The sequence below is a fragment of the Anomaloglossus baeobatrachus genome, chromosome 2, assembly GCF_048569485.1.
Source record: "Anomaloglossus baeobatrachus isolate aAnoBae1 chromosome 2, aAnoBae1.hap1, whole genome shotgun sequence".
Taxonomy (NCBI): Eukaryota; Metazoa; Chordata; class Amphibia; order Anura; family Aromobatidae; genus Anomaloglossus; species Anomaloglossus baeobatrachus.
This window is the reverse complement of record NC_134354.1, coordinates 542,149,933-542,177,321: the sequence shown is the minus strand read 5'-3', so window position 1 is coordinate 542,177,321 and position 27,389 is coordinate 542,149,933. Positions and strand designations below refer to the sequence as shown.

Genomic DNA, 27,389 nt, shown 5'->3' with positions numbered 1-27,389 from the left:
TAAGATAAGCTACAACTCGTCATTAATTTGCTGTGCAGTTATTTGAGCCTCCTGTCCCGACCAATGCACTTTGGTGGATCTGTCAGGTACAGCTGTGAAAACCCCATAAGTCACAATATTTTTGCACAATGCAGAGTTTTCAAACTGTTTTACTAAAGTTTTCTGGTGTAAAGGCTATGATGAATAGGGGCCATAGGGTTAGAGAATTTAGATTGTGGGCCCCGCAAGGGACTGTAAGGCTATGTGCACACACTGCATTTTTGATGCGTTTTTAGGTGCAGATTTGTAACAAATCTGTATGTCTATTCTTATGCCAGCAAAGTCAATGAGAATTCTGAAGTGCTGTGCACAAGTTGCTTGTTTTGTCTTTGCAGATTTGGTGCAGAACATAATCTACAGCTTGTCAATTCTTGCTGCTTTTCTCTGCATTTTTCAGCCCTCTCACCTATTGATTTAATTATGAAAAATGCATGGTAAAAACTCACCAAAAACACAGATTTGGTACAGAAAATACTCAGTGTGCGCACATAACCTAAATGGTGACAATATCAGTAAAGAGCTGCCAAATATGTTGCCGTTATACAAGGAGAAAATGTATAAAATATTATATAAAATAATATTACTCGTAATTAGGGACTCCGAGAATGACGTTACAACTCCTGTTATGAGACATAAAGGCAGCCGTGATGGTTTTCAGATGCAGGCATAACAGTAATGGGAGCATAGGTTTTATATTATGACAAAAAGCATTATTCACTGGTGATTTTCATGATCATTTAATATGATGTTCACTTACTTATTGGGGTTTATTTAACAAACGCACATTACCTCTAAAAGCCTGACATCCAAGCGTCTGAGAATCTCAGGATTGTCAAACTGAGCATTGGTTGCTCTCACCGCAGTCTCAAGGATTCCAGTAAGATTGTGTTGGTACAATGTAGTGGCTGGACGCACAAGCTCTGGTCTAGGAGAAATAATATCAACACATTAACAGAGCAGAGTGGATCTTCAAGATACCGTATTTTTCGTTTTATAAGACGAACCGGATTACAAGACGCACCCCAAATTTAGAGATAAAAAAGGTAAAAATAAAAAAAAAATGGGGTCCGTCTTATTCTCCGGTGTTGTCTTACCGTAGAGGGGCGGCAGCGGTGGTGGAGCGGAGTCACAGGAGGCAGAGGCGGCGAGTCAGTGCTGGCGGCGGAAGTTGTGGTAGTTGTGTGGTGGAGCAGGCCGATGCGGCGAGTATCCCAGATGCTCTGTCGGAGGTCCGGGCTTCAAAGAAATGGCGCCCGGAGCGCCGTGTGCACAGGTAGAGCTCTCATCCAAGAGCTCCATCTGCGCACGGGCTAACTCCGGGCGCTATCATTTCAAGCCCGGACTGCAGACAGACCATCTGGGACACCCACCGCAGCTTTTGCTGACAGCAAAGCAACTGCAGTCCGCACAGCCAGCCGGCCGCCCGACACAGAGAGGCAGCCACCCGCACGCACCAACAGGCACCTGGCCACCCGCACATACAGGAACCTGGCCGCCCGCACAGAGAGCCACACAGACAGCTCCCCGACAATTCTCCACCTCCCAGTAAGCTATATTCGGATCTTAAGATGCACCCCTATTTTTTCCTCCCAAATTTTTGGGAGGAAAACTGCGTTTTATAATCCGAAAAATACGGTACTGCATTTGTAAAAGAATCATTTCTGGATATTAAAAGCTGCATAGAGATCCAATGAGGCAGGATAGGGAGAAAAGTGTTGAGTTCCAAGTCAATAATGATATAGACCAGGGGTCTCAAACTCAGCTGGGTGTATGGGCCGCAAACAGAAAAAAAAGAAATTGAGAGGGGGCCGCATTCAAAATAATTCATGCTTTGATTTTGTTTTTTTACATTTTATCACCTTCTTGTAATATTGTTTTACAATTAACAGCATCATGTAGTTATCTTAGTTAACATCTTGTTGTAATGTCCCCGTGCTGCAGTAATGTCCCCCATCCTGTAGTATTGTGCTCAATAGTACAGTAGTATTGGACCCATCCTTGTAGTATTGTGCCCATCCTTGTGCCCTGTAGTATTGTGCCCATCCTTGTGCCCTGTAGTATTGTGCCCATCCTTGTGCCCTGTAGTATTGTGCCCATCCTTGTGCCCTGTAGTATTGTGCCCATCCTTGTGCCCTGTAGTATTGTGCTCATCCTTGTAGTATTGTGCCCATCCTTGAAGTATTGTTCCCAGTAGCATTGTACCTATCCTGTAGTATTGTGCCCATCCTTGTGCCCTGTAGTATTGTGCCCATCCATGTGCCCTGTATTATTGTGCCGATTCTTCTAATATTGTGCTCATCCTTGTAGTATTGCTTCCAGTAGTATTGTGCTCATCCTTGTAGTATTGTGCTCATCCATGTGCCCTGTAGTATTGTGCCCATTCTTGTAATATTGTGCTCATCCTTGTAGTATTGCTTGCAGTAGTATTGTGCCCTGTAGTATTGTGCTCATCCTTGTAGTATTGTGCCCAGTAGTATTGTGGTCATCCTTGTATTGTGCTCATCCTTGTGGTATTGAGCTCAGACGTATTGTGCCCATCCTTGTGCCCTGTAGTATTGTGCTCATCCTTGTGCCCTGTAGTATGGTGCTCATCCTTGGACCCTGTAGTATGGTGCTCATCCTTGTAGTATTGTGCCCATCCATGCGGTATTGTGCCCAGTAGTATTGTGCCTAGCCTGTAGCACTGTGCTCATCCTTGTGACCAGTAATATGCTTATCCTGTAGCATTGCGCTCATCCTTGTAGTATTGTGCTTATCCTTGCAGTATTGTGCCCAGTAGTATTATGCTCATCCTTGGAGTATTGTGCAAAGTAGTATTATACCTATCCTGTAGTATTGTGCCCTTCCTTGTGCCCTTAGTATTGTGCCCATCCTTGTGCCCTGTAGTATTGTTCCCATCCTTGTAGTATTGTGCTCATCCACGTGCCTGTAGTATTGTGCAAATTCTTGTAATATTGTGCTCATCCTTTTAGTATTGCTTCCAGTAGTATTGTGCCCAATAGTATTGTGCTCATCCTTGTAGTATTGTGCCCATCCTTGCAGTATTGTGCCTAGTAGTATTGCGCTCATCCATGTAGTATTGTGCCTATCCTGTACCATTGTGCTCATCCTTGTGCCCAGTAGCACTGTGCCTATCCTGTGGTATTGTGCTCAACCTTTAGTAATACACACAAAAAAAAAAAAAATAATAATCTCACCTTTTGTCCACTCCCTGCGTGCCCACGATCAGTATTTGCAGTGTTTTGGATGCAGCCTGTTTCAGCTGTGTCCAAAACGCTGCAATGTGCAGAACAAGCAGAGTGGACAGGATTTCTAGAAATTTCATGCCACTGTGTGTGTACTGCCCGCAGCAAACGCTGACCTGCGGTGTGGCTTTCAGAGGCCGCAGCATGTAAGTTCTTTGCTGCGAAGTCGCATGTGTCCTCCCTAGGGAGAACACAGCGAGGAGACTGCAGCGGCTCGAACCCTGAACTCGGGCATGGGCAGCTGCGGTCTTCTGCGGAGGAGACTTGCGGATGGCCCGCACGTCAGGACCTGCCACGTCCAGGAAGAGAGTCCTGATAGTAGGCACGTACTTTACTTGCTTCTTGTAGCCAGCAGACCCGGTGATGATCGCAGCTCTGCAGTGGGTCGGCGCCGGCACGGCTTTACAACAGTTGAATCATTTGCGGTGCCGCGCAGAGGAGCTCTGTGCACTATAGCATTGGCTGTGTCGGCCAATCAGATGCAAGGAGGTGACGTCATAGAGCGACGTCACTTCTTTGCATCTGATTGGCGGGCAGGAGACATAGGTATAGTGCTGACAGCTCCTCTGCACGGCGGCGGCACCGCAAATGAATCAACTGTAGTAAAGCCGTGCCGGCGCCGGCCCACTGCAGAGCTGCGATCGTCAGGGGGTCAGCGGGCCGCAACAAGCAGCCTCAGTGACCGCATGCGGCCCGCATTTTTGAGACCCCTGATATAGACCATAGCATTTTATAAAGAGGATACCCAAATATAAGGCGACAAGAATATCATTAAACAACAGAATGCAGCAATATGTATTAAGGCGGCTGGTATTCTACTTATCATCTATGTCTGTAAAGTGATTCGGGGGGGGGGGGGGGGGGGGGAGTTAATCTTCCAGCGTTAATATGTCGGCATGGAAAAAAAAAAAAAAAGGCACCTTTTCATTTATTTAATTGAGCACATTCAAGAACAATAAGCACCATATTTTTCTGATTTCAAGATGCCAGACTCTCCTGACGGCTTCCTTAACTAGTTCATAACCAGACCATTTTCCCCCTTTTCCAACCAAGCACATTTTTGTGTTTCATCATGCATATGCTTTTAACAGCTCTTGAAAAAATTCTCGTTCGGATATTCAAATGTGCTTTTTTTTTTGCGATACATGTGGCTTAATTTATTTTGTTCTTTGTAGATCATATATTATATACCAGATTTTTTCAGACTATAAGACGCACTCAGATGTGGACAACAGAAGATAGAAAAAAACGTTGATACTAAAAGTACCCTGGTGATGTAAAACTGGAGCAACATTAGCTCAGTCTCTCCTGCTCAGAATTCATTAGAGCGAAAACTATGGAGACGCTTGGTTATCTCAGCAATAGGAGCACAGCACTTATAAATTATATGCCCCAGGGCTGAGCAAAGTGCACCCACAGGCCATATTCGGCCCGTGGACCAAGCAGCGGATCACAGTACAGTCCGCACCTTGACGTCCCCCGCCGTTCGCTTACCAATGTCACCACTATCTGCATCCAAAGGATACTGACAGTGTTGAACACATTGGTGAAGGAGGGGCCACTGGCTCCATCTTCCACCAATCAGCGTGAGGCACAGCAGATGTGATGACGTCACATCATCACAGATACTGTTCGGAGTATCAGTGCATTAGAGACCGATGCAGAGTGCCAGGGGAACAGAAGCAAAGTGAGTGTGTGGTGTTTGTTTGTTTTTTTCTAGTGTATGGGATGTTTGCATGTATATACACCATTCCATTCCGTTCCAAATGATATTCCTAAATGGTCGGTGCAAACGACAGTCAGTCTAATAAAAGTCATCACCCGTTAGAGTATACATCTAATTTTATTGAAGAAGCCTCCCAATGATAACAGTATAATCTTCAAAATTAAAAAAAAAAACAACAACTCAAAATGCACTGTTCCAAATTATTGGGCACAGTAGAGTTTCTAAACATTTTACATGTTTTAACCTTAGAAGTCCCAGAGAGGGGTCATTTGACATTTTTACCATTGGAACCCTATGGAGCTCGAAATTTTTGGGACTTCTAGTGTTAAAGAACTGAACATGCTAATTTCTGGAATTTGCAGCATTAGGAGGTCATATTAACTGAAATAAAAAGCTATTTAAATCCAAAACATCCTAACAGGCCAAGTTACATCTTAACATAGGAACCCTTCTTTGATATCACCTTGACAGTTCTTGCATCCATTGAACTTGTGTGTTTTTGGAGAGTGTCTGCTTGAATTTCTTTGCATGATGTCAGAATAGCCTCCCAGAGCTGCTGTTTTGATGTGAACCGCCTCTCACCCGCATAGATCTTTTGTTTGATGATACTCAAAAGGTTCGCTATAGGGTTGAGGTCAGGGGAAGATGGTGGCCACACCATGAGTTTAACTCCTTTTATGCCCATAGCAGCCAATGACACAGAGGTATTTTTTGCAGCATGAGATGGTGCATTGTCATGCATGAAGATGACTTTGCTCCTGAAGGCATGTTTCTGCTTTTTGTACCATGGAAGAAAGTTGTCAGTCAGAAACTCTATATACTTTGTAGTGTATATAGTATATACGTTGTAGTGGTCATTTTCACACCTTCAGGAACCCTAAAGGGGCCTACCAGATGTCTCCCCATGATTCCGGCCCAAAATAGGAATTCTCCACCTCCTTGCTGATGTCGCAGCCTTGTTGGGACATGGTGGCCATCCACCAACCAGCCACTACTCTATCCATCTGGACCATCCAGGATTGCTCGACACTCATCAAGTAAACGAGACGGTTTGAAAATTAGTCTTCATGTATGTCTGGGCCCACTGCAACAGTTTTGCTTGTGAGCACTGGTTAGGGGTGGCCGAATAGTAGGTTTATGCACCACAGCAAGCTTTTGAAGGATCCTACACCTTGAGGCTCGAGATACTCCAGAGGCACCAGCAGCGCAGCTTCAAATATCTGTTTGCTGGTTTGTAATGGTTTTTTTTAGCAGCTGCTCTCTTAATCCGATGAACTTGCCTGGCAGAACCCTTTCTCATTCTGTCTTTATCAGCACGAACACGTATGTGCTCAGAATCAGCCACAAATCTCTTCACAGTATGATGATCACGCTTAAGTTTTTGTGAAATATCTAATGTTTTCTTCCCTTGTCCAAGGCATTGCACTATTTGATGCTTTTCAGCAGCAGAGAGATCCTTCTTCTTTCCCATGTTACTTGAAAACGGTGGCCTGCTTAATATTGTGGAACATTCAGTTTTCCTTTTATTGGGCTCACCTGGCAACTAAATATCACAGGTATCTGATATTGATTTCAGTGATCCAAAGAACCCTCAGACACAATACCATCAATGAGTTTCATTGAAGAAGAAAGAAAAAAAAATGTAAGCACTATGACACTTAAATCTATTTTGCATAATAATTTGGAACATGGTGTACAAGGCTATGTGGGGGCTAAGCAATGTATATAGGAGGCTATGTGGGGGCTCAGTAATGTATATAGGAGGCTATGTGGGGGCTCAGAAATGTATACAGGAGGCTATGTGGGGGCTCAGAAATGTATATAGGAGGCTATGTGGGGGCTCAGAAATGTACCGTATTTTTCGCTTTATAAGACGCACCTGATTATAAGATGCACCCCCAAATTTGGTGAAGGAAAAGACAATTTTTTTTTTTAATGTGAAATGGGGTCCGTCTTATAATGCCAGTGTCTGTCTAACAAATCATATAGAGTATATGTCCCTCATAGCCCCCCCATCCTAAAATTAGCCCCCTTAATCTGGATATGGCCCCCTTATATTGAATATAGCCCCCTTGTGCTGGCACACGCTCCCCAGTGATACCACATGTCCCCATTGATGGCACACGTCCCCTATTGCTAAGAAACGTTCCCTATTGCTGGCACATGTCTCCTATTGATGGAACACGTCCCCTATTGCTGGCACACATCCCCTACAGCTGGCACAGGTCTCCTATGGATGGCACACGTCCCCCTGTGCTGCCCATGGCCCCCTATGGATGGCACATGTCCCCCTGTGTTTGATATGGCCCCCTACGGATGGCACATCTCCCCCTGCGTTTGATATGGCCCCCTATGGATGGCACACCTCCCCCTGTGTTTGATATGGCCCCCTATGGATGACACACCTCCCCCTGTGTTTGATATGGCCCCCAATGGATCGCACACCTCCCCTGTGTTTGATATGGCCCCCATGCTGTTACCCATAGTAAAATAAAACACTCTTTCCTTATCTTCTCCAGCGCTGCAATCCCGGTGTCTCCCTCCTTGCTGCTAAGCTCCTGCACTTCCTGGTTCTCGGTGCCGTTCATGTGATCGGCACAGCAAAGTGATATCATCTCTGCGTGCCTGATCACAGCAGGAAGCAGAGAGACCGGGAGATCAGCGCTGGAGGTGGTAAGTAAAGAGTTTTTTTATTTTACTCTGGGCAGCAGCACGAAGGCCATATCTAACACAGGGGGGCATGTGCCATCAAAGGGGGGCGCAGGCAGATATAATATGCGACGCTGCCCCCAGCCCATCACCGCGGTGCGGTTTCAGCAACACGGTGATGGACAGCGGCAGTGCATATTATATGAGTGGGAGCAAGAGATCTCTCGCTGCCTCCTGCAGCCTTCATCAGCCTCCACCAGCACCGCTCCAGAGTCCAGAGCTGCCCCCACCTCCCCTGGGCCCTGTAGTAATCCATATATTCGGATTATAAGGCGCACCCCCTACTTTCCCCCAAAATTTGGGGGAACAAAAGTGTGTCTTATAAAGCGAAAAATACGGTATAGAGGAGGCTATGTGGGGGCTCAGAAATGTATATAGGAGGCTATGTGGGGCCTCAGAAATGTATATAGGAGGCTATGTGGGGCTCATAATATATAGAAGGTTATGTGGGGCTCATACGGTATATATTGGGATACGTGGGACACAGTGTACATAGGGAGCTATGTGGGGCTCATTGTATTTTAGGAGGTTGTGTGTGAGGCTCATAATGTGTATAGGGGCTATGTGGGGCTGAATATATATAGGGGCTATATGAGGCTCATAATGAATATAGGCTATGTGGGGCCCAATGTATTTAGGAGGTTATGTGCGGGCTCATACTGTATATAGAAGGGCTGTGTGAGGGCTCACATTGTATATAGAGGGGCTATGTGGGGGCTCACATTGTATATAGAGGGGCTTTGTGGGGGCTCATACAGTACATAAAGAGGCTAAGTGGGGGGCTCAAACTAGGGCTATGGGGGGGATATTGTGGGCGCAAACAGCATATAGGGGGCTGAGTGTAAGCTCATCCTGTATGTGTAAAGCTATGCGAGAGCTCATGCTGTCTATAGGGGCTATGTGAAGGGTCATACTATAAAGGGGGCTATGTGAGGGCTCATCCTGTTTATGGGGAGGTATGGGAAGGCTCATGCTTCATCTAGGGAGGGCTGGGTGTGAGCTGATACTGTATAGAGGGGGAAATAGGAATACTTAAATTTTGCTCAATATTAAGTAATATTAAATATAAAAAAAATTATATTTCTAATTAATATGTTAATATTGAAATTAAGCAGAATTAAAGGGGCATTCCCATCTCCAAGAATTTATTCCAATATTTAGTAGGTGTTGTAATAATAATATTAGCAAAAAAGTCCAATTAGAAATGTACTATAGTTCTCATGATATAGCATTGTCACTTACCTCATGTGCTGGGCACTGTAGCTTAGGTATCTATGGTTAAGACCTCTCATATAGTAAGTTAGCTAGTTTCTCGTGGTCATAAACATGGATACATAAAGCTATTGAAAAACCCTGCACGTGAGGTAAGCGAAATAGCTAATCAAGAGTACTCTACTACATTTCTAATGGGCCGTATTTGCTATTATTAGTACACCTACAAAATAATGGGATAGGATCTTTCAGATGGGAATATCCCTTTAATTTCAGATTATTTGTTCGGCACTCCACACCAGTCTCTAATGTGGCCCCTCGGGAAAATGATTTGCCCACCCCTGCTCTACCCCATGATTTAGGCCCTGTGCGCACTGGAAAACGGAATTTTCTTAAGAAAATTCCGCAGGGTCTGAAAGATTACCGCACCCGCGGTAAAAAAAAACGCGGCAAACCGCACCCGAAAACCACATGCGGTTTGCTGCGGTTTTACTGCGGTATTGTTTGCGGTATTGCCGCGGTTTTGCCGCATGCGGGTTGGTACATGCACTCAATGCACTAAAGCACATTGAAAAAAAAAAAAAAAAAGTAATTTCCTTCTGAGATAGAAAGTAGATAGATAGATAAATAGATAGAAGAATAGATAGAAGAATAGATAGATAGATAGATAGAAGAATAGATAGATAGATAGATAGATAGATAGAGTCCCTGTGAGCACACGCTGCATTTCTCCCGAGCGGTAGTGTGTTCACACTACCGGCCGTGGGAAATGACCTGTGGTTACCTCTGCTGTCTCGTTGCGAGGCTGCGTTGTACTGTGTGTCAGTCGCGGCTGGATGCAAGCATCGAAGGACGTGGATTACGCCAGAGCTGTGTTTCGAGGGGGTTAATAAAGGGGTGAACCAGGGTCTTGTTTGTGTTTTATTTAAAATAAAGGATTTTTCGGTGTGTGTGTTTTTTCACTTGACTTACGGGTTGATCATGTCAGCTGTCTGATAGACGCTGTCATGATCAAGCTTGGACTTAGTGGCGGCGATCCGCCGCCATTAACTCCTTATATTACCCTGATTGCCACCGCATCAAGGCAACAGAAAGAGCCGGGGACACTCCGGGACAGCCGCATAATGGATGCGACAGTCCCAGGGCAGCTGCGGGCTGATATTCTCGGCTGCAGGAGGGGGGGGGCATTAACCCTGCCCCTCGCCCTCCCCAGCCTGAGAATACCGGGCCGCCGCTGTGTGCCTACCTCGTCTGGACGGTAAAAATACGGCGGAGCCCACGTGTTTTTTCTATATGTCCGTTTGCTTTCTATGTGTATTCTATATGTCTGTGTGTTAGTGTGATGTGTGTGTGTTCTATGTCTGTGATGTGTGTGTGTGTGTTTACTCTCTGCTCCGCTTCCTCTTCCTGTCATAGTGACATCACTTCCCTGCAAACCGCAGGCAGCGATGAACATTACCGCAGGTAAACCGCGAAATACCGGAGGGAATAACGAAGGAAAACGCAATGAACCGCACAGAATTTGCTACCTGTGTTATTCCCTGCGGGATTTCACGATTACATGGCAGTCAATGGAGTGAAATCCCGCAGCGATGTGCGGAAAAGAAGTGACATGCAATTGTTTTTGCTGCGGGAATCCCGCAGTAAAACATGCAGCTGTCAAAATCCGCATAGTGCGCACAGCATTTTTTTTTCCCATAGGTTTTGCTGGTGAATCACTGCAGAGATGTTATGAACATAACATGCAGCAAAACCGCAGGAAATCCGCGGAAAAAAACGGCAATTGCGCACAGGGCCTTAAGGAAGCAGTCTGGGAGACCTGACACTGCTGACCTTACTGACTGCGGAACATAAGACGCACATACATTTTAGCAAGATATTATCTTGTTAAAAAATGCATCCTATAGTCAGAAAGATACGGTATATATATTTTTGGGACAATATTGAGGGGGTAAAAAAAATCAAAAACTGAAATGCTTTAATTTTTCACATTGTTTTTATAACCACATACAATATAAATTGAGTCTCCATTTTTTGTTTATATTATTTTTATACATTAAACTTATTTTTTTTAAATCAGAGCTAGAAAAAATGATTACTTGTTCAATTTTAATTTTCTCTAATTTTATTTATTCCTTTATTATAAATACTGTGCCCCCCTATAAGGTCTTAAAAGATCTTTGGGTGGCATTTCAACATATTAAAACATTTTTATTGCTTATTTCCGCTGTAACTGGTGCTGGTATATTAGCCCCAGATATACTAGACTCAGCCTCCACCCTGCATAGCAGAGCTGATTGGGTCTCCTAGAATCCAGCAGCTCCGGTTCCCTCCCTACACCCTGTGATCACATGATTACAGGGTCCAGAGGAGGAAGCACTGACAGTACTTCCTAATCTGTATACACAGTGCTGGATGAGCACTGTGTATACAGAGATGGAGAAGGTAAGCATGGTAATTAACCATGTCCATCTTCTCTCTGGGAAGTCTGGCTGTGTCTGACAAAAGTGTCCCCAGCTGCTTATACTGCATTGACATTTTGGATTGTCAGTCCAGGGTAAAGTGTGGACTGCCTGAACAGATTTAGTTTATGGGCAGTCCAGAAGTAATTAATCATGCCCAAACAATGAAGTAGCTGTACTGCTGCACAGTTTTCTGTATGGCAATCACCATCTAGCTAATTTAATATGCATTTTGGGGTGACAAGACTCCCTTTAATAAATTACTGCGATATTTACGAGTATGTGGATGAACTGATCAGTTTGGAATTTGCACACTGTGAAACTCTACATAAAATAACATAGGCATTAAAGTACCATATTTTACCTATTGGATGCAATCTGGATAATACATTGAATTCAAGAGTAATTAAAGTGTATTTATATCCTGTATGGAAATATCTTAGTGCAATACTGTGTTACATTATGATGAAATAATCTAATATTAAATACATGATTGACATCAAACTTAAAAAAACATCTTATAAAAACACACCTTCCACACAACTTACTTAAGTAAATCCATAAGATGGCGTATAAAATCTCCCTGTCCCAGCAGAAGATAGCGCCTCATGGCTTGCAAGTGTTCCAGCAGATTGAAGTTCTTGTTAATGACATCCAGCAGATATTTGCTCGTTTCAAAATATGCTGCATCAATTTTAGACTGGAATGCATTCTCTAAGTCTGTGAATAGGTCTGCAGCTAAAGAACAATTCAATAACATTGATCAATACAACAGGGTTGTCATTGCAGCTACTTTATATAAGCCGATTAGATTTTTACATATGTAAAAATGCAACTGTGTGGTGCAATGTCAGCGTTCTACTGGTTTAAAGTGGATATTAGCTGGTAAAGTTTATATGCTAATTTCCACTAATGAAGGGAGGCGTTATTAACAGTGTCATCATACAATCATAGAATATTAGAGTTGGAATGGACCTCCTGGGTCATCTAGTCCAACCCCCTGCTCAAAGCAGGATTCACTAAATCATCCCAGACAGATGTCCGTCCAACCTCTTTTTAAAGACTTCCATTGAAGGAGAACTCACCACCTCTCGTGGCAGCCTGTTCCAGTGGCGTAGCTACTGCTTTTGCCGCCCGGGGCGGTCGTCAAATTTGCCGCCCCCCTCCGTTGGCCGTCGATAATCCAGAAACTTTCAAAAATCCGGAAAACCATCAAAATATTTATTTTTCATGGAACTACAATCAAAGATCTAATTGTAGACTGCTGCTATTAGTCCTAGACTTTCACCTTTTTACACACATTATATTAGGCCTATTACACACACACACACAGCTCTGTTGCATACATACAGACACACACAGCTCTGCTGCATACATAGACACACACACAACTCTGCTGCACACATACAGACACACACACAACTCTGCTGCATACAAAGACACACACACAACTCTGCTGCATACATACACACACACAACTCTGCAGCATACATACAGACACACACAGCTGCAGCATACATATTTATATATATATATATATATATATATATATATATATATATATATATACATACATACATACACACACACACACAACTCTGCAGCTGGTACATAGATACAGACACACAACTCTGTAGCTGCTGCATACATGCATACATACAGACACACACAACTCTGTAGCTGCTGCATACATGCATACATACAGACACACACAACTCTGTAGCTGCTGCATCCATGCATACATACACACACAACTCTGCTACATACATACATACATACACACACAACTCTGCTGCACATATAGACACACGCGGCATTTGGGGGCCCGCACACGCGGCTGCTGCAGAGCTGAGGCTGCACCAAGCACAGAGCAGATGTAGCAGAGCTGAGGCTGCACCAAGCACAGGGCAGATGTAGAGGAGCTGAGCCTGCACCAAGCACAGGGCAGATGTAGCAGAGCTGAGCCTGCACCAAGCACAGGGCAGATGTAGCAGAGCTGAGCCTGCACCAAGCACAGGGCAGATGTAGCAGAGCTGAGCCTGCACCAAGCACAGGGCAGATGTAGCAGAGCTGAGCCTGCACCAAGCACAGGGCAGATGTAGCAGAGCTGAGCCTGCACCAAGCACAGGGCAGATGTAGCAGAGCTGAGCCTGCACCAAGCACAGGGCAGATGTAGAGGAGCTGAGCCTGCACCAAGCACAGAGCAGATGTAGCAGAGCTGAGGCTGCACCAAGCACAGGGCAGATGTAGCAGAGCTGAGCCTGCACCAAACACAGGGCAGATGTAGCAGAGCTGAGCCTGCACAGACACACACGGCTCCTGGGGGCCCACACACGCAGCTCCAGGGGGGGGAGGGGGAAGCCCAGGCAGCTCACTGGGGCCCATAAACCGGGTGGCTAGGAGGGAGTATACAGGTCGAGGGAGGGAGGGGGGTAGCACTTACCGCTCAGTCACGGAGAGGGGGCCCACACAGCGCCGGAGGTCGCTGGCTGGCATTGCGCCGCCTCCATCTGTGGGACTGAGCAGGCCGCGCGGTAGCTCCGCCCACAGATGAAGTTCAAACCAGGAGGACGCTGTGGTCTTAAAGGGACGGCAGCCACAGTTTCCTGCCGAGGACTGTGGTCCCCGGAACTCGGCCCAGGGGCAGCAGAACTGAAGGCAAGTGGCCAAAATGCCTCCCCCCTGACACGTGCCGCCCGGGGCGGACCGCCCCCTCCTTTGCTGTGCCGCCCGGGGCGGACCGCCCCCTCCGCCCCCCCTTGCTACGCCACTGGCCTGTTCCACTCGTTGATCACCCTCACTGTCAAAACGTTTTTTCTAATATCTAATCTGTGTCTCCTCCCCATCAGCTTCATCACATTGCTTCTAGTCTTTCCTTGTGAAAATGAAAATAAAACTGATCCCTCTACAGTGTGACAGCCGTAAAAGATATTTGTAGACAACTATTAGGTCTCCTCTCAGTCTTCTCTTTTGCAAGCTAATCAATCCTAAATCCTGTAACCGTTCTTCATAGGACATGGTTTGTAGACCAGTCACCATTCTGGTCACTCTTCTCTGAACTTGCTCCAGTTTGTTGATGTCTTTTTTAAAATGTGGTGCCCAGAACTGGACACAATATTCCAGATGAGGTCTATAAATAGGAGTAAAGGGGGATAAGGGGGTATTTCATCTTCCTATTTTTCACTGCGAACATTTACTTTTACCCTGCATGACACTGACCAATCATAAGCAGGAGGCATCATGCAATGGGAAAAAAATAAATAGAAACCGCTTTCAGAGAAAGTCTGAATCAGCTTTTTCAGTGTGATATGATGTTATGACACACAGCTCTGCTCTCCTCCCCAGGTCACACATCTCACTGCCCGAAGCTGTGCATCACAGATGTCAATGAATACTGCCCTGTTAGCTGGTACAGATCACGCTGCAGCTCTCATCTCACAGCACAGTGTGGGGAGTAGGAGGGGAGCAGAGTGGTCAGTGCAATGAGATAAAAGCTGCAGCATATCACATACACCACTCTGGATCAGTGCCAGCTATCAGTACAGTACTCCCGTATGTCTAGGATATATAGATAGGTGTTTGTAATGACACAGCTCTACTCTTCTCCCCTTCCAGCTCATAATCACAGTAGGTGCTGGCAGTGACATCTATTTGACTTGGGGAAGAGCGCAGATCTGTGTGTCATTACCGTTTTCACTAAAACACACAGAGAAAGCAGTGGCTCACTTTCTCTGGGGACGTAATTTTTTTTTTTTTTTTCTTCCTGCATGACACTGCCTGCTTATGATTGGGCAACGTTAGACAGGAAAGAAAAGAGAAAAAAAACAAGTGAAGATCCCGGCATAAAAATATCTGCCAATGCCTCCCGACTAATTGGTTATAGTGGAAATTATCTTTAGAATATATCTCCGCAATCGAGATGAGAAATGTAAAAGCAAACTATTTTTCACCTCTGCAACCACTATTACATTCTAAAAATAATGTCCTCTTAACAAATGTAATCTAATCACTTATAAGAAACTCCTGTTTAGCACAAACTGTTTTACAATTTTATTATATAAACTTAACAGGACACAACCAAAATTGTGAAAATTGTGGCAAGCTTATAAAAGTGCTAACTATAGGACAGGTTAGCTGGTTCCTTTTGCTTTAGGCAATCTTCATACAACAGTGTTTTCTGTTCTTCATAATGGTCTCCTCTGTGATTACCGAAGCAGTTCTTCATAAGAGAGACAAAACTCTTCCAGGACGAACCCTCAGGGTCATTCATGCATGTAGTAAAATTAGAATCATTCATAAGTTAACGAATATGAGGACCATCAAAGATTCCAGCTTGTAGTTTTTACATGCTCAATCCAGGGAATGATCTGTAAATGTACTTGAAGAAATTATCCGATTTGTCCAAAGCCCTAACAAAAATTGCTTCATTAATCCTAGCTTATTATGATGAGGTGGGAGAACGATGTTGTTCTTGTCCACCAGAGGGTTGTTGATGATACTGCAGCATTAACAATCATTTCTTCCCTTGTAGGCCATGACACTTTTTTCCAATGATCTTCCTTTGCCCTGCTTTCCCAGAGGCACATGAATCATGGGTATTTTGTGTATTCAGATTGCTGTCCAAGCAAGCCGCTGACCATCTACAGATCAACACAAATCGACCACGGATGTTCATGGTAATGGATTTTCTGTAATATGATTTTTACATTTTCATATTCTTTTGTAAGTTTTGTTGAAGGAGTAATCGGAAGAGATTAATAACGGTTACCATTGCGCAAGAGAACACATTTCAAGTTTCCAATGGAGCTGTCAGTCTTCTGGTTGATATTCCGTTTATCCCATTTGAAGCTGTGGTTTCATAGCAGTATAAAAGATCTTCCTCTTGGTTGAATTATAGAAGAAGCTGCTCTTCTCTTGTACGCTAGGCTGTAATTTTAACTTCCAACTCTATAAAATGTTGTATAAGTCTAAAAGTTGAGATACTGGCTTGGACAGATTTAAGTTTCTAATGATGTCTTCAAGTTGTTTTTGGCTTACTGGTTGAGGCCTTGAAGAGCTTCCCTCAAATTCACTTCCACTACTACTAACTGACTGTCTTCAGTGTCTGACAGTGGATGATCTGGTAAAAATCGATAATGGAACAATACTGCCATCTGGAATAGGTCGTTGTGCTGATTCCAAATCAGGATAATCCCACCGAGCTTTCTTGTAACAAAGCCTTTAATCGTTACAACACAAAAATAATTGTGAAGGTGGTTTTTTGTCTCCATACTATTGGCACAGCAAAGTTTAAACTTTTTCGTTCACCATTTGTCCACAATCATAGGTGTTCCATGTGTTTTGCAAACCATATGTGAAGCCCAAGACTTATCCTGGCCTCCAAGCTGTTATCCAAAAAAATGCCATGAGTCTGTGATATTTCATCTTTGTTTTTCAACCATGCACTCTCCACAGATGTAGATGTACATCAGGATCGTTGATGCAGGATCTTCTTGATGAAGTCAAAATTTTTTCATGTATTTAGATACTTAAGAGAACTTTTTGGCTATTAACCAAGACGGAGTTCACAAACTTTTACTGTAGCCAACTTCTTTCCTCAGCAAATTCACAGTGGAATTTTGGCTTCAAACAGTAGGTTTTATAGCACTGTAGGTCTACAAATTGAAATCCATTATATTTGATTACCTAAGAAACTGTTAAAGAGTGAAAAGACAGACCAAAAGCTATTGTATTTGTTGTTATCGCACATAAGTTGCATAGGGGGAATTCATTATTCTCATGGATGTCCATTATTTCAAAAACTAGAATCAATTCAGCAAAAGTTATTTAATTTTGAATTCAGCAGCCTCAAAATATCCATTAAAAAACCTCAGCACCTGGAAAAAAAATTTTTTGTACATCTGAGTAATAAGTTCCACAATTGGATGTGTTAAAAACATGTTCTTGTGCTGAGATAATCTTATAGATGTGCCCCGGCTATGTACTGTGTTATTTTTAGTGTCCAACCATGCAGAGCTGCTCCAGCTCATGGTCAGCATATAACACAGCTTCTGGCCACGGGAGAAAACAATAGCTACTTATGATAACAGAGTATACAAATAACGACTTCTGTATGTAGCAGAGCAAGGATCGTTGTAAGACCCAGTGTGGATTACGTCGGACTTGGGTGTTTGTGGGGTTAAAAAAATTGGAGAAAGAGGGTGGGTTTTTGTATTTTATTTCAAATAAATGATTTATTCGGTGTTTGTGTTTATTTCTTTTCACTTACAGGATTAGTATTGGGGGGTCTCATAAACCCTCCCCATTTTTAATCTAGGGCTTAGTGGCAGCTATGAGCCGTCATCAACCCCATATATTACCCCGATTGCCAACGGACAAGAGCAATAGGGAAGAGCAGGATAAAGTGCTGGGATTGTCGCATCTAATAGACCCGACAATTCTGGGTGGCTGCAGGCTGCTATTTTTAGTCTGGGAAGGCCCAATAACCATGGGACTACCCAGTCTGAGAATACCAGCCGCCAGCTGTTGGTTTCATCTTGGTTGTGTATCAAAATTGGGGGACCGCACACCGTTTTTTAAAATGATTTATTTAACAAAAAAAAAAAAAAAAAAAAAAAAATCTGCATAGGGTCCCTTTTCTTTTGATACACAGCCAAGATAAACACAAGGCTGCAGTCTGTAGCCGTATGCTTTACCTGCACTGGGTATCACAATATACGGGTGACACAACGCTAATTTTCTTATTTTCTATATTTTTCACCAATATACAAACGCACACAGCGGGTGTGATTCTAACCAATCACAGACGCTGTCACAAAGGGTGGGGGCATGGTCTGACTGCAACAAATTACAAATGCCGGGACTAATAATTGGTGAAGGAAGCAGTGAATATGTATGAGAGGTAATGAGCAGACCAATATGGTCAGACACAACCATTACACTGTTCATAACAGAGCACATTTATAAAAACTTAGCACACGATTTTTTTTTAAACACATCAAATTGTGGAACTTATTATTCCAAGATTTATTAAAATGTACTTTGTTCACAAGACAACTCCTTTACAAGGCAGCTGTCACGATTGGTTGCGGCATATAAAGCGTTTAATGAGCACTGAAAATACTAACAGCCTTCAAAACTCTTTGCTGTATCTTCACTAGCAGGGGTAATTGAATTTTAGGCGGCAGTAGTCCAAGGATCACAATCCCAATAGTGAATAATCACTGCCTCAATGACCTAATGGAGAAGTGGCACATTAGAATATGTAAAAATTTGCAAACCGATGTAATGTTCATAATTTTATTCTCTGAACTCTAAAAATATAATTTAAGTTAAAAAAATAAAGATACTATAAATCACAAAGATTTAACATCTGCTGAATAATTAGCTAAGTAAATTCTTATATTTCTGTTTACACAACTAATAGTAGTAGAATATGTTCCATTTGTCTTAAAAGAGGACTAGACATCACAAATTTCTATCTTGAGAATACATATATCAACAAATTTTACATTTTCTGAAAACCCAAGTTGCTGCTCTTTATTTTTAACTTACCATCTTTGGGGGACTCAGGGGTTTCAGTGATTGCCATCATCTTAGCAGTTGGCGTTTGATCATGACACACCTGATGTAGAAAGTTAATGGATTTCCCAATCAAAAGAACCTGAACAAGTAAATGGTAAAATCGTCAATATGTAGTATAATCCCAAAATCAGTACATTCAAAGCTCGTATATGATTGTATCAGTTTGTTCCCCCTGCCTCAGAAACTATTGACAGTTTTTGAAAACCACACATTTGTTTGTATCAAGGTACCCCAATTCATGGTTTGCTTTGATTTAAAAGTTATAGGTCAACAGAAACTCATTGACTGCCTGCATCTGATACTGTATGCTAGCAGTGGATCTGGCTGATCTGAGCGTGCATAGAGAACGGCACCAGGTACTAAGTATACATTCCCCATGTTTTCTTACATTTTTATAGAGACAGAGGGTTGAGCAAGATAAAATACATATTAGCGATTAGGAAAACAGCTAGAATTGAAAGGCACAGAGACAGCTGGGATAAAAGAAAACTCTGCCTTGTGAGAACAGAATATACACATACCAGTATTCCAATTTACTTAAAACAAATTGGGGAGGAATGGTCAAGACTGAATCTACAGCCTGTTGGACTAAGGTGCACCAAATTTATCAAGAGTTGCCCGCCTCTTTCACGACACGCGCTGCGGGAAGCACATTCACGCTAACTGTATGTACTGCGCGATGATCCCGCCGGCTCAATAGCATAGCCAGCGAAATCATCAGCGGTGTCACCTATATTATAATACCAGACACACTGCAGTAACTCCCACAATCTGTTAGCACCAATGAGAGACATTTAACCCCTCCGGTGCTGCTGTCAATAGCGCCAGCAGCATAAATCTATTTACAAGAGGGAGCACAGTATTTCCCCCGGTCAGCACAATGTTATTGTGATCGAATCATGCCGATGGGCTCAATGGTGATCCCGGCATGAATAATGGTCGTGGGGTCAGCCGGGTACGATGGTATGTAAAACCTGACACACCTCCGGCATACGTGCGATTCACCGATCTAATAGCCTGCAATGCAAAAGCATTGCAGAGTATTAGACCAGCGGTAAGACCGGGGAAATTGATGTCTAATCCTGGGAGTATATGATAAAAAAAAAAAATAAAAAATATATTATATATACTGTATACTTATTATAAAAATATAAATAGATAAAAAACACTTTTTTTTTTTTTTTTTTACTAATTTTTCGTAAAAACTGAAACAAGTAAAAACTACACATATTTGGTATTGCCATGTCCAGAATGCCCAATCTATAAAACTGTCACACTAGTTACCCGCTTCAGCAAATACAATAAAGAATTAAAGATATAATACGTGACAAAAAAACTATGCTTTTTAATCATAAGACCGAAAAAAGTGGAACAAAAAAAGTCAAAAAAGTCAAATGTAAATAAAACCGGTATAGCTGAAAACATCATTTTGCCCTGCAAAAAAACAAAAGCCTCCACTTAGCTTGGTTGCTGGAAAAAATAAAGAAAAAAAAACTACAACTTTTAGAATAAAGTGATGTAAAACCAATTCTTCTAAAAAAAAAAAAAACCAAAAACTCAAAAAACACAGATTGCTGTAATCATCCCGACCTAAAGAATAAAGCTGACGTTGACGTATCAATTTTACTACAAAAAAAAAAAAAACGTAGCTCTCAAAATATGGCAATTCATAATCTTTTCTTTTACTGTGTGATAACAGCCAAACCTAAAAAAAACTATGTAAATGTGTTATCACTGTAATCGTAGTAATCGTAGTGACACAAAGAATAAAGCGGTCTTATAATTTAAACTGAACATTGAGTGGCATATAAAATAAACGCAATTTTTGATATGCTGTTGATTTGGTCATTCTTCTTCCCAAAGATCACATTAACCCCTTCACGACCGGCCGATTTTCCACTTTCCGGGTTTTTTTTTCGCCATTCTTTTTCTGAGAGACGTAACTTTTTTATTTTTCAGTAAATATGGTCATGTGAGGGCTCATTTTTTGCGGCACAAGCTGTACTTTTAAATGAAACTATACGTTTTACCATATAGTGTACTGGAAAACGGCAAAACAATTCCAAATTCAGAAAAATTGCAAATAAAGTGCGATAGCACTATTGTTTTTGAGATATTTTATTCACTGTGTTCACTATATGGTAAAACTGATGTGTGGGTGTGATGCCTCAGGTCAGTGCGAGTTCGTAGACACCAAACATGTATAGGTTTACTTTTATATAAGGGGTTAAAAAAAATCGGAAGTTTGACTGAAAAAAGTGGCGCACGTTTTACGCCATATTCCGTGACCCGTAGCGTTCTCATTTTTCGGGATCTATGGCTCAATGACTGCTTATTTTTTGCGTCTTGAGCTGACGTTTTTAACGGTACAATTTTTGAGCAGATGCTACGTTTTTATCGCCTCATAGCAAAAAGTCGTTTTGGCGTTTGGAATTTTTTTGCCGCTACGCCGCATACTGATCAGATTAATTGATTTTATATTTTGATAGATCGGGCGTTTATGAACGCGGCGATAACAAATGTGTGTATATTTTTTTAACCCTTTAATTTTCAATGGGGCGAAAGGGGGGTGATTTGAACTTTAAGGTTTTTTTTTTAATTTTTTTAAAACTTTTTTTTTTTTTTTATTTTACTAGTCCCCCTAGGGGGCTATTGCGATCAGCATTCCGATCGCTCTGCACTATCTGCTGATCACAGCTATACAGCTGTAAACAGCAGATACGCTCTCTTTCTCTTTTGCTGTGCCGCTGGCACAGCGAAAGTGAAAGCAATTCATGTGTAGTACAGGAGTCATCACATGACCCTGTGCTACCATGACAACTATCGGAAGTCACGTGATCACGTCACGTGACTTCCGGTATCGGGCAGTAAGTAAAAGTTTATCGTGATCGCGCTTATAATGGCGCTGTCACATATTGACAGCGCCATTTAAGGGGTTAAACGGCACGAGCAGATAACGATTCTGCTCGTGCCTAGCAGGCACACATCTCAGCTGTGAAAATCAGCTGAGATGTGTGCCGATCGCGGCATGCTGCCTACGGCAGACTGCGGGCAGTAATAATATGACCGCTAGCACGTAATTTTACAACCCGCGGTCGTTAAGGGGTTAAGGCTCGGCCCACATTTATCCTGCGCTCTGTGCTGAACATTTACACCAGAGTCTCAATGTAAATCTCTGAAATATGAGATTCACTATAGAGGCAGAGGGAATCAAGGATTATGTCCTATTGTCTAGCAGTGGCTGTCTTTTCAGTGGTACATGAAAGCGTGATGGACCAGAGTTTTTGCATCAGATGAAAAGAAGGACAACGTTGAACAGAGGCCAGATGGACTCGAGTAATTCTGCTGCTTCACTGTGGTGAATAGATCCGTCATGGGTTTCATCAGAATCAAGTCATTTGGATATTTAAATGGAAACCCCTTTATGTAAGTGCTCAGCATAGAGCACAGGATAAATGTTATGCAAAATTTTATGAACCATGTTACCAATCCACAGAAATAAACAAATACCCACTCAGAGCGGTCATCTGCTAACCAGAATTTAGGGGGCTTCCACATTGCTGTAACACAAAGGCTCTAGAAAAGTGAATCTGATCTCCACAAAAAGAAATCCAGCAAATTCTGAGCTCACAAATCAAAATGCCCACCCCCCCCCTACCTCTTGCTGAGCCCCAGAGTGTGCCTAGTCCACATTTAGCATCCATGTTTGGCATTACTGTAATAAGGAGAGCCCACTTAATTTTTGTGATACGTGTCTCCAGAAGCACAATTTGGGCACAATGATGTACTCGCACTATAATGTACTGAGGACTACAATGGCAGATTTGAAATTTTCAATCAGCAACATCCATTGCTGCTTGTTTCTGGAAAATACCCATTGAATCATTATCACTGCACCTGTAAATAAATTCCCAGAAGAGTGTAATTTTCAAAATTGGACACTTGAGGGGGGATTGCGCTGTTCTGGCAATTAGGGGCTCTGTACATGGAGTCCTCAAACTATTCTAGGAAAATCTGTACTCCAAGAGTCAAATAGCTCTCCTTCCCTCTGGAGTCTTGCCGTGTGGCTAAGCAGTACTGTACAGCCAGATGTGGGGTATTGCCACGCTCAGCAGAAATTGTGTGACAAATGTGGTGACATTTTTACTCATTTGTGTGAAAAGGTAAAATCTGGGGCTAAACTAAATTTGTGTAAAAATGTAATTATTTCTTCTTCACTGCCCAATGGTATAAAATACTGTGACGCACATGTGGCTGTAGTGTCAATATGCTCACTGCACCCTTAGATAAATTGTGGGGGTGAAGTTTGTAAAATGGGGTTACTTATAGGGTGTTTTGCTGCTATGGCACCTCAAGGGCTCTGCCAATGTGACATGGCACCCGCAAACCATAACAGCAAAATCTGCTCCTTCCGTTCTGAGCTTTGCATTGTGACTCAAAAGTAGTTTTCAACCCCATATGGCTTATTGACGTGCACTAGACAAATTGCACAACAAATTGTAAGATCAATTTTCTCCTGTTCCTTTCTGAAAACAAAAAAATTGGTAATAAAGCAATATTTTGAGGGAAAAATTCAATTTTTTTTATATTGACAACTCAACGTTGTGTGATGCTCCTATGGGTTTAAAGTGCTCAACACACCTCTAGATAATATCATTGAGGCGAGTAGCTTCCAAAATAGGGTCCCTTGTGGGGTTTTCCTATTGTTTAGGCACAACAGGGGCTTTGCAAACATGGTACATGCTGTTTACTCCACCCATTTTTGTGCACCCAAAGTCTAATGGAGCTCCTTCCCTTCCGAGCCCTGCCGTGTGTCCAAATTGTGCTTTTTCACCACATATGGGCTATTTGTGTACGTGGGAGAAATTGCATGTATGGTCCATTTTCTCCTTTACCATTGTAAAAAAGAAAAAATTGGAGTTAAAAAGGAACATTTTAGTGGGGACAAATTATTTTTTTTTATATTTTCCTTCCACTTTGCTTTAAATATGTGAAGCATCTAAAGTGTTAATAAAATTCTTGCATGTGCTTTTGTTCACTTTGAGGCGTACAGTTTTTATAATGGTGTCACTTTTGGGTATTTTCTGTCACATAGGTCCTCAAAATCACTTAAAATATGAAGTGGTCCATAAAGAAGGGAATTTTGTTTACTTACCGTAAATTCCTTTTCTTCTAGCTCCTATTGGAGACCCAGACAATTGGGTGTATAGCTTCTGCCTCCGGAGGCCACACAAAGTATTACACTTTAAAAAGTGTAACCCCTCCCCTCTGCCTATACACCCTCCCGTGCATCACGGGCTCCTCAGTTTTGGTGCAAAAGCAGGAAGGAGGAAACTTATAAATTGGTCTAAGGTAAATTCAATCCGAACGATGTTCGGAGAACTGAAAACTATGAACCAAAAGAACAATTCAACATGAACAACATGTGTACACAAAAGAACAAACAGCCCGAAGGGAACAGGGGCGGGTGCTGGGTCTCCCAATAGGAGCTAGAAGAAAAGGAATTTACGGTAAGTAAACAAAATTCCCTTCTTCTTTGTCGCTCCATTGGGAGACCCAGACAATTGGGACGTCCAAAAGCAGTCCCTGGGTGGGTAAAAGAATACCTCGATAAAAAAGAGCCGAAAACGACCCCCTCTTACAGGTGGGCAAACGCCGCCTGAAGGACTCGCCTACCTAGACTGGCATCTGCCGAAGCATAGGTATGCACCTGATAGTGTTTCGTGAAAGTGTGCAGACTAGACCAGGTAGCTGCCTGACACACCTGTTGAGCCGTAGCCCGGTGCCGCAATGCCCAGGATGCACCCACGGCTCTGGTAGAATGGGCTTTCAGCCCCAAAGGAAGCGGAAGGCCAGAAGAACGGTAGGCTTCAAGAATCGGTTCCTTGATCCAGCGAGCCAAGGTTGACTTGGAAGCCTGCGAACCCTTACGCTGGCCAGCGACAAGGACAAAGAGCGCATCTGAACGGCGCAAGGGCGCCGTGCGAGACACGTAGAGCCGGAGTGCTCTCACCAGATCTAATGAGTGCAAATCCTTTTCACATTGGTGAATTGGATTAGGGCAAAATGAAGGTAAGGAGATATCCTGATTGAGATGAAAAGGAGATACCACCTTGGGGAGAAATTCCGGAACAGGACGCAGAACCACCTTATCCTGGTGAAAAACCAGGAAGGGGGCTTTGCATGACAGCGCTGCCAGCTCCGACACTCTACGGAGCGATGTAACTGCCACTAGAAATGCCACCTTCTGCGAAAGACATGATAAAGAGACATCCCGCAGCGGCTCGAAAGGTGGTTTCTGAAGAGCCGTTAGCACCCTGTTAAGGTCCCAGGGTTCCAGCGGACGCTTATAAGGTGGGACTATGTAGCAAACTCCCTGCAGGAACGTGCGGACCTGCGGAAGCCTGGCTAGACGCTTTTGAAAAAATACGGATAGCGCCGATACTTGTCCCTTGAGAGAGCCGAGAGACAAACCCTTGTCCATTCCGGATTGGAGGAATGAAAGAAAAGTGGGTAAGGCAAAGGGCCAGGGAGTAAAACCATTATCAGAGCACCAGGATAAGAAGATCCTCCAAGACCTGTGATAGATCTTGGCGGACGTTGGTTTCCTGGCCTGTCTCATGGTGGAAATGACATCTTGAGATAACCCTGAGGACGCTAGGAGCCAGGACTCAATGGCCACACAGTCAGGTTGAGGGCCACAGAATTCAGATGGAAAAACGGCCCTTGTGACAGCAAGTCTGGGCGGTCTGGGAGCGCCCACGGTTGACCCACCGTGAGATGCCACAGATCCGGGTACCACGACCGCCTCGGCCAATCTGGGGCGACGAGAATGCCGCGACGACAGTCGGACCTGATTTTGCGCAGCACTCTGGGCAGCATCGCCAGAGGAGGAAATACATAAGGCAGTCGAAACTGCGACCAATCCTGAACTAAAGCGTCCGCCGCCAGAGCTCTGTGATCTTGAGACCGGGCCATGAATGCCGGGACTTTGTTGTTGTGCCGTGACGCCATAAGATCGACGTCCGGCGTTCCCCAGCGGCGACAGATCTCTCGAAACACGTCTGGGTGAAGAGACCATTCCCCCGCGTCCATGCCTTGACGACTGAGAAAATCTGCTTCCCAGTTTTCTACGCCCGGGATGTGAACTGCGGAGATGGTGGAGGCTGTGGCTTCCACCCACTGCAGAATCCGTCGGACTTCCTGGAAGGCTTGACGACTGCGAGTGCCTCCTTGGTGGTTGATGTATGCGACGGCAGTGGCGTTGTCAGACTGGATACGGATCTGCCTGCCCTCCAGCCACCGATGAAAAGCCAATAGGGCTAGATACACTGCCCTTATCTCCAGAATATTGATCTGAAGGGAAGACTATCGGAGTCCAGGTTCCCTGAGCCCTGTGGTGGAGAAAAACCGCCCCCCACCCTGACAGGCTCGCGTCCGTGGTGACCACAGCCCAGGTTGGGAGTAGGAAGGATTTTCCCTGCGACAGAGAGTTGGGAAGGAGCCACCACTGAAGTGACGTCTTGGTTGCAAGGGAAAGAGAGACGTTCCTGTCGAGGGAAGTCGACCTCCTGTCCCATTTGCGGAGAATGTCCCACTGGAGTGGCCGCAGATGGAATTGCGCGAAGGGCACTGCCTCCATCGCTGCCACCATCTTCCCCAGGAAGTGCATGAGACGCCTCAAGGGGTGTGACTGACCCCGAAGAAGAGATTGCACCCCTGCCTGCAGAGAAAGCTGTTTGTCCAGCGGTAGCATGACTACCGCTGACTGAGTATGAAACTCCATCCCGAGGTAAGTCAGTGATTGGGTCGGTGTCAACTTGGATTTTGGGAAGTTGATGATCCACCCGAACTGCTGGAGAGTCGGCAGAGCGACGGTAAGGCTGTTTTGACACGCCATCTGAGAGGGTGCCCTGACCAGAAGATCGTCTAAGTAGGGAATCACCGAGTGGCCCTGAGAGTGTAGGACCGCCACAACAGATGCCATGACCTTGGTGAACACCCGTGGGGCTGTTGCCAGGCCGAAAGGCAAGGCCACGAATTGAAGGTGTTCGTCCCCGATGGCGAAACGCAAAAAGCGTTGATGTTCGGGTGCGATCGGCACATGGAGATAAGCATCCTTGATGTCGATCGATGCTAGGAAGTCTCCTTGTGACATCGACGCGATGACCGAGCGGAGAGATTCCATCCGAAACCGTCTGATGCTCACATGTCTGTTGAGTAGTTTGAGGTCCAGAACGGGACGGAACGAACCGTCCTTCTTTGGCACCACGAACAAGTTGGAGTAAAAGCCGCGACCATGTTCCTTGGGGGGAACAGGGATCACAACTCCTTCTGTCTTCAGAGCGTCCACCGCCTGAAAAAGTGCATCGGCCCGCGCGGGGGGCGGAGAGGTTATGAAGAAACGAGTCG

General features: G+C 43.9%; 1 protein-coding gene across 1 annotated transcript in view; it reads right to left on the bottom strand.

Moving 5' to 3' along the window:
• Window positions 1-27,389, bottom strand: part of TUBGCP3 (tubulin gamma complex component 3) — a 212,985-nt gene that overhangs the window by 52,452 nt on the left and 133,144 nt on the right. The window contains exons 13-15 of the mRNA XM_075336660.1: window positions 18,948-19,056; window positions 11,942-12,131; window positions 829-964 (exon numbers count right to left, since the gene is read on the bottom strand). Of these exons, the coding sequence (XP_075192775.1) occupies window positions 829-964; window positions 11,942-12,131; window positions 18,948-19,056 (435 nt within the window). The remainder of the gene's footprint in view (window positions 1-828; window positions 965-11,941; window positions 12,132-18,947; window positions 19,057-27,389) is intronic.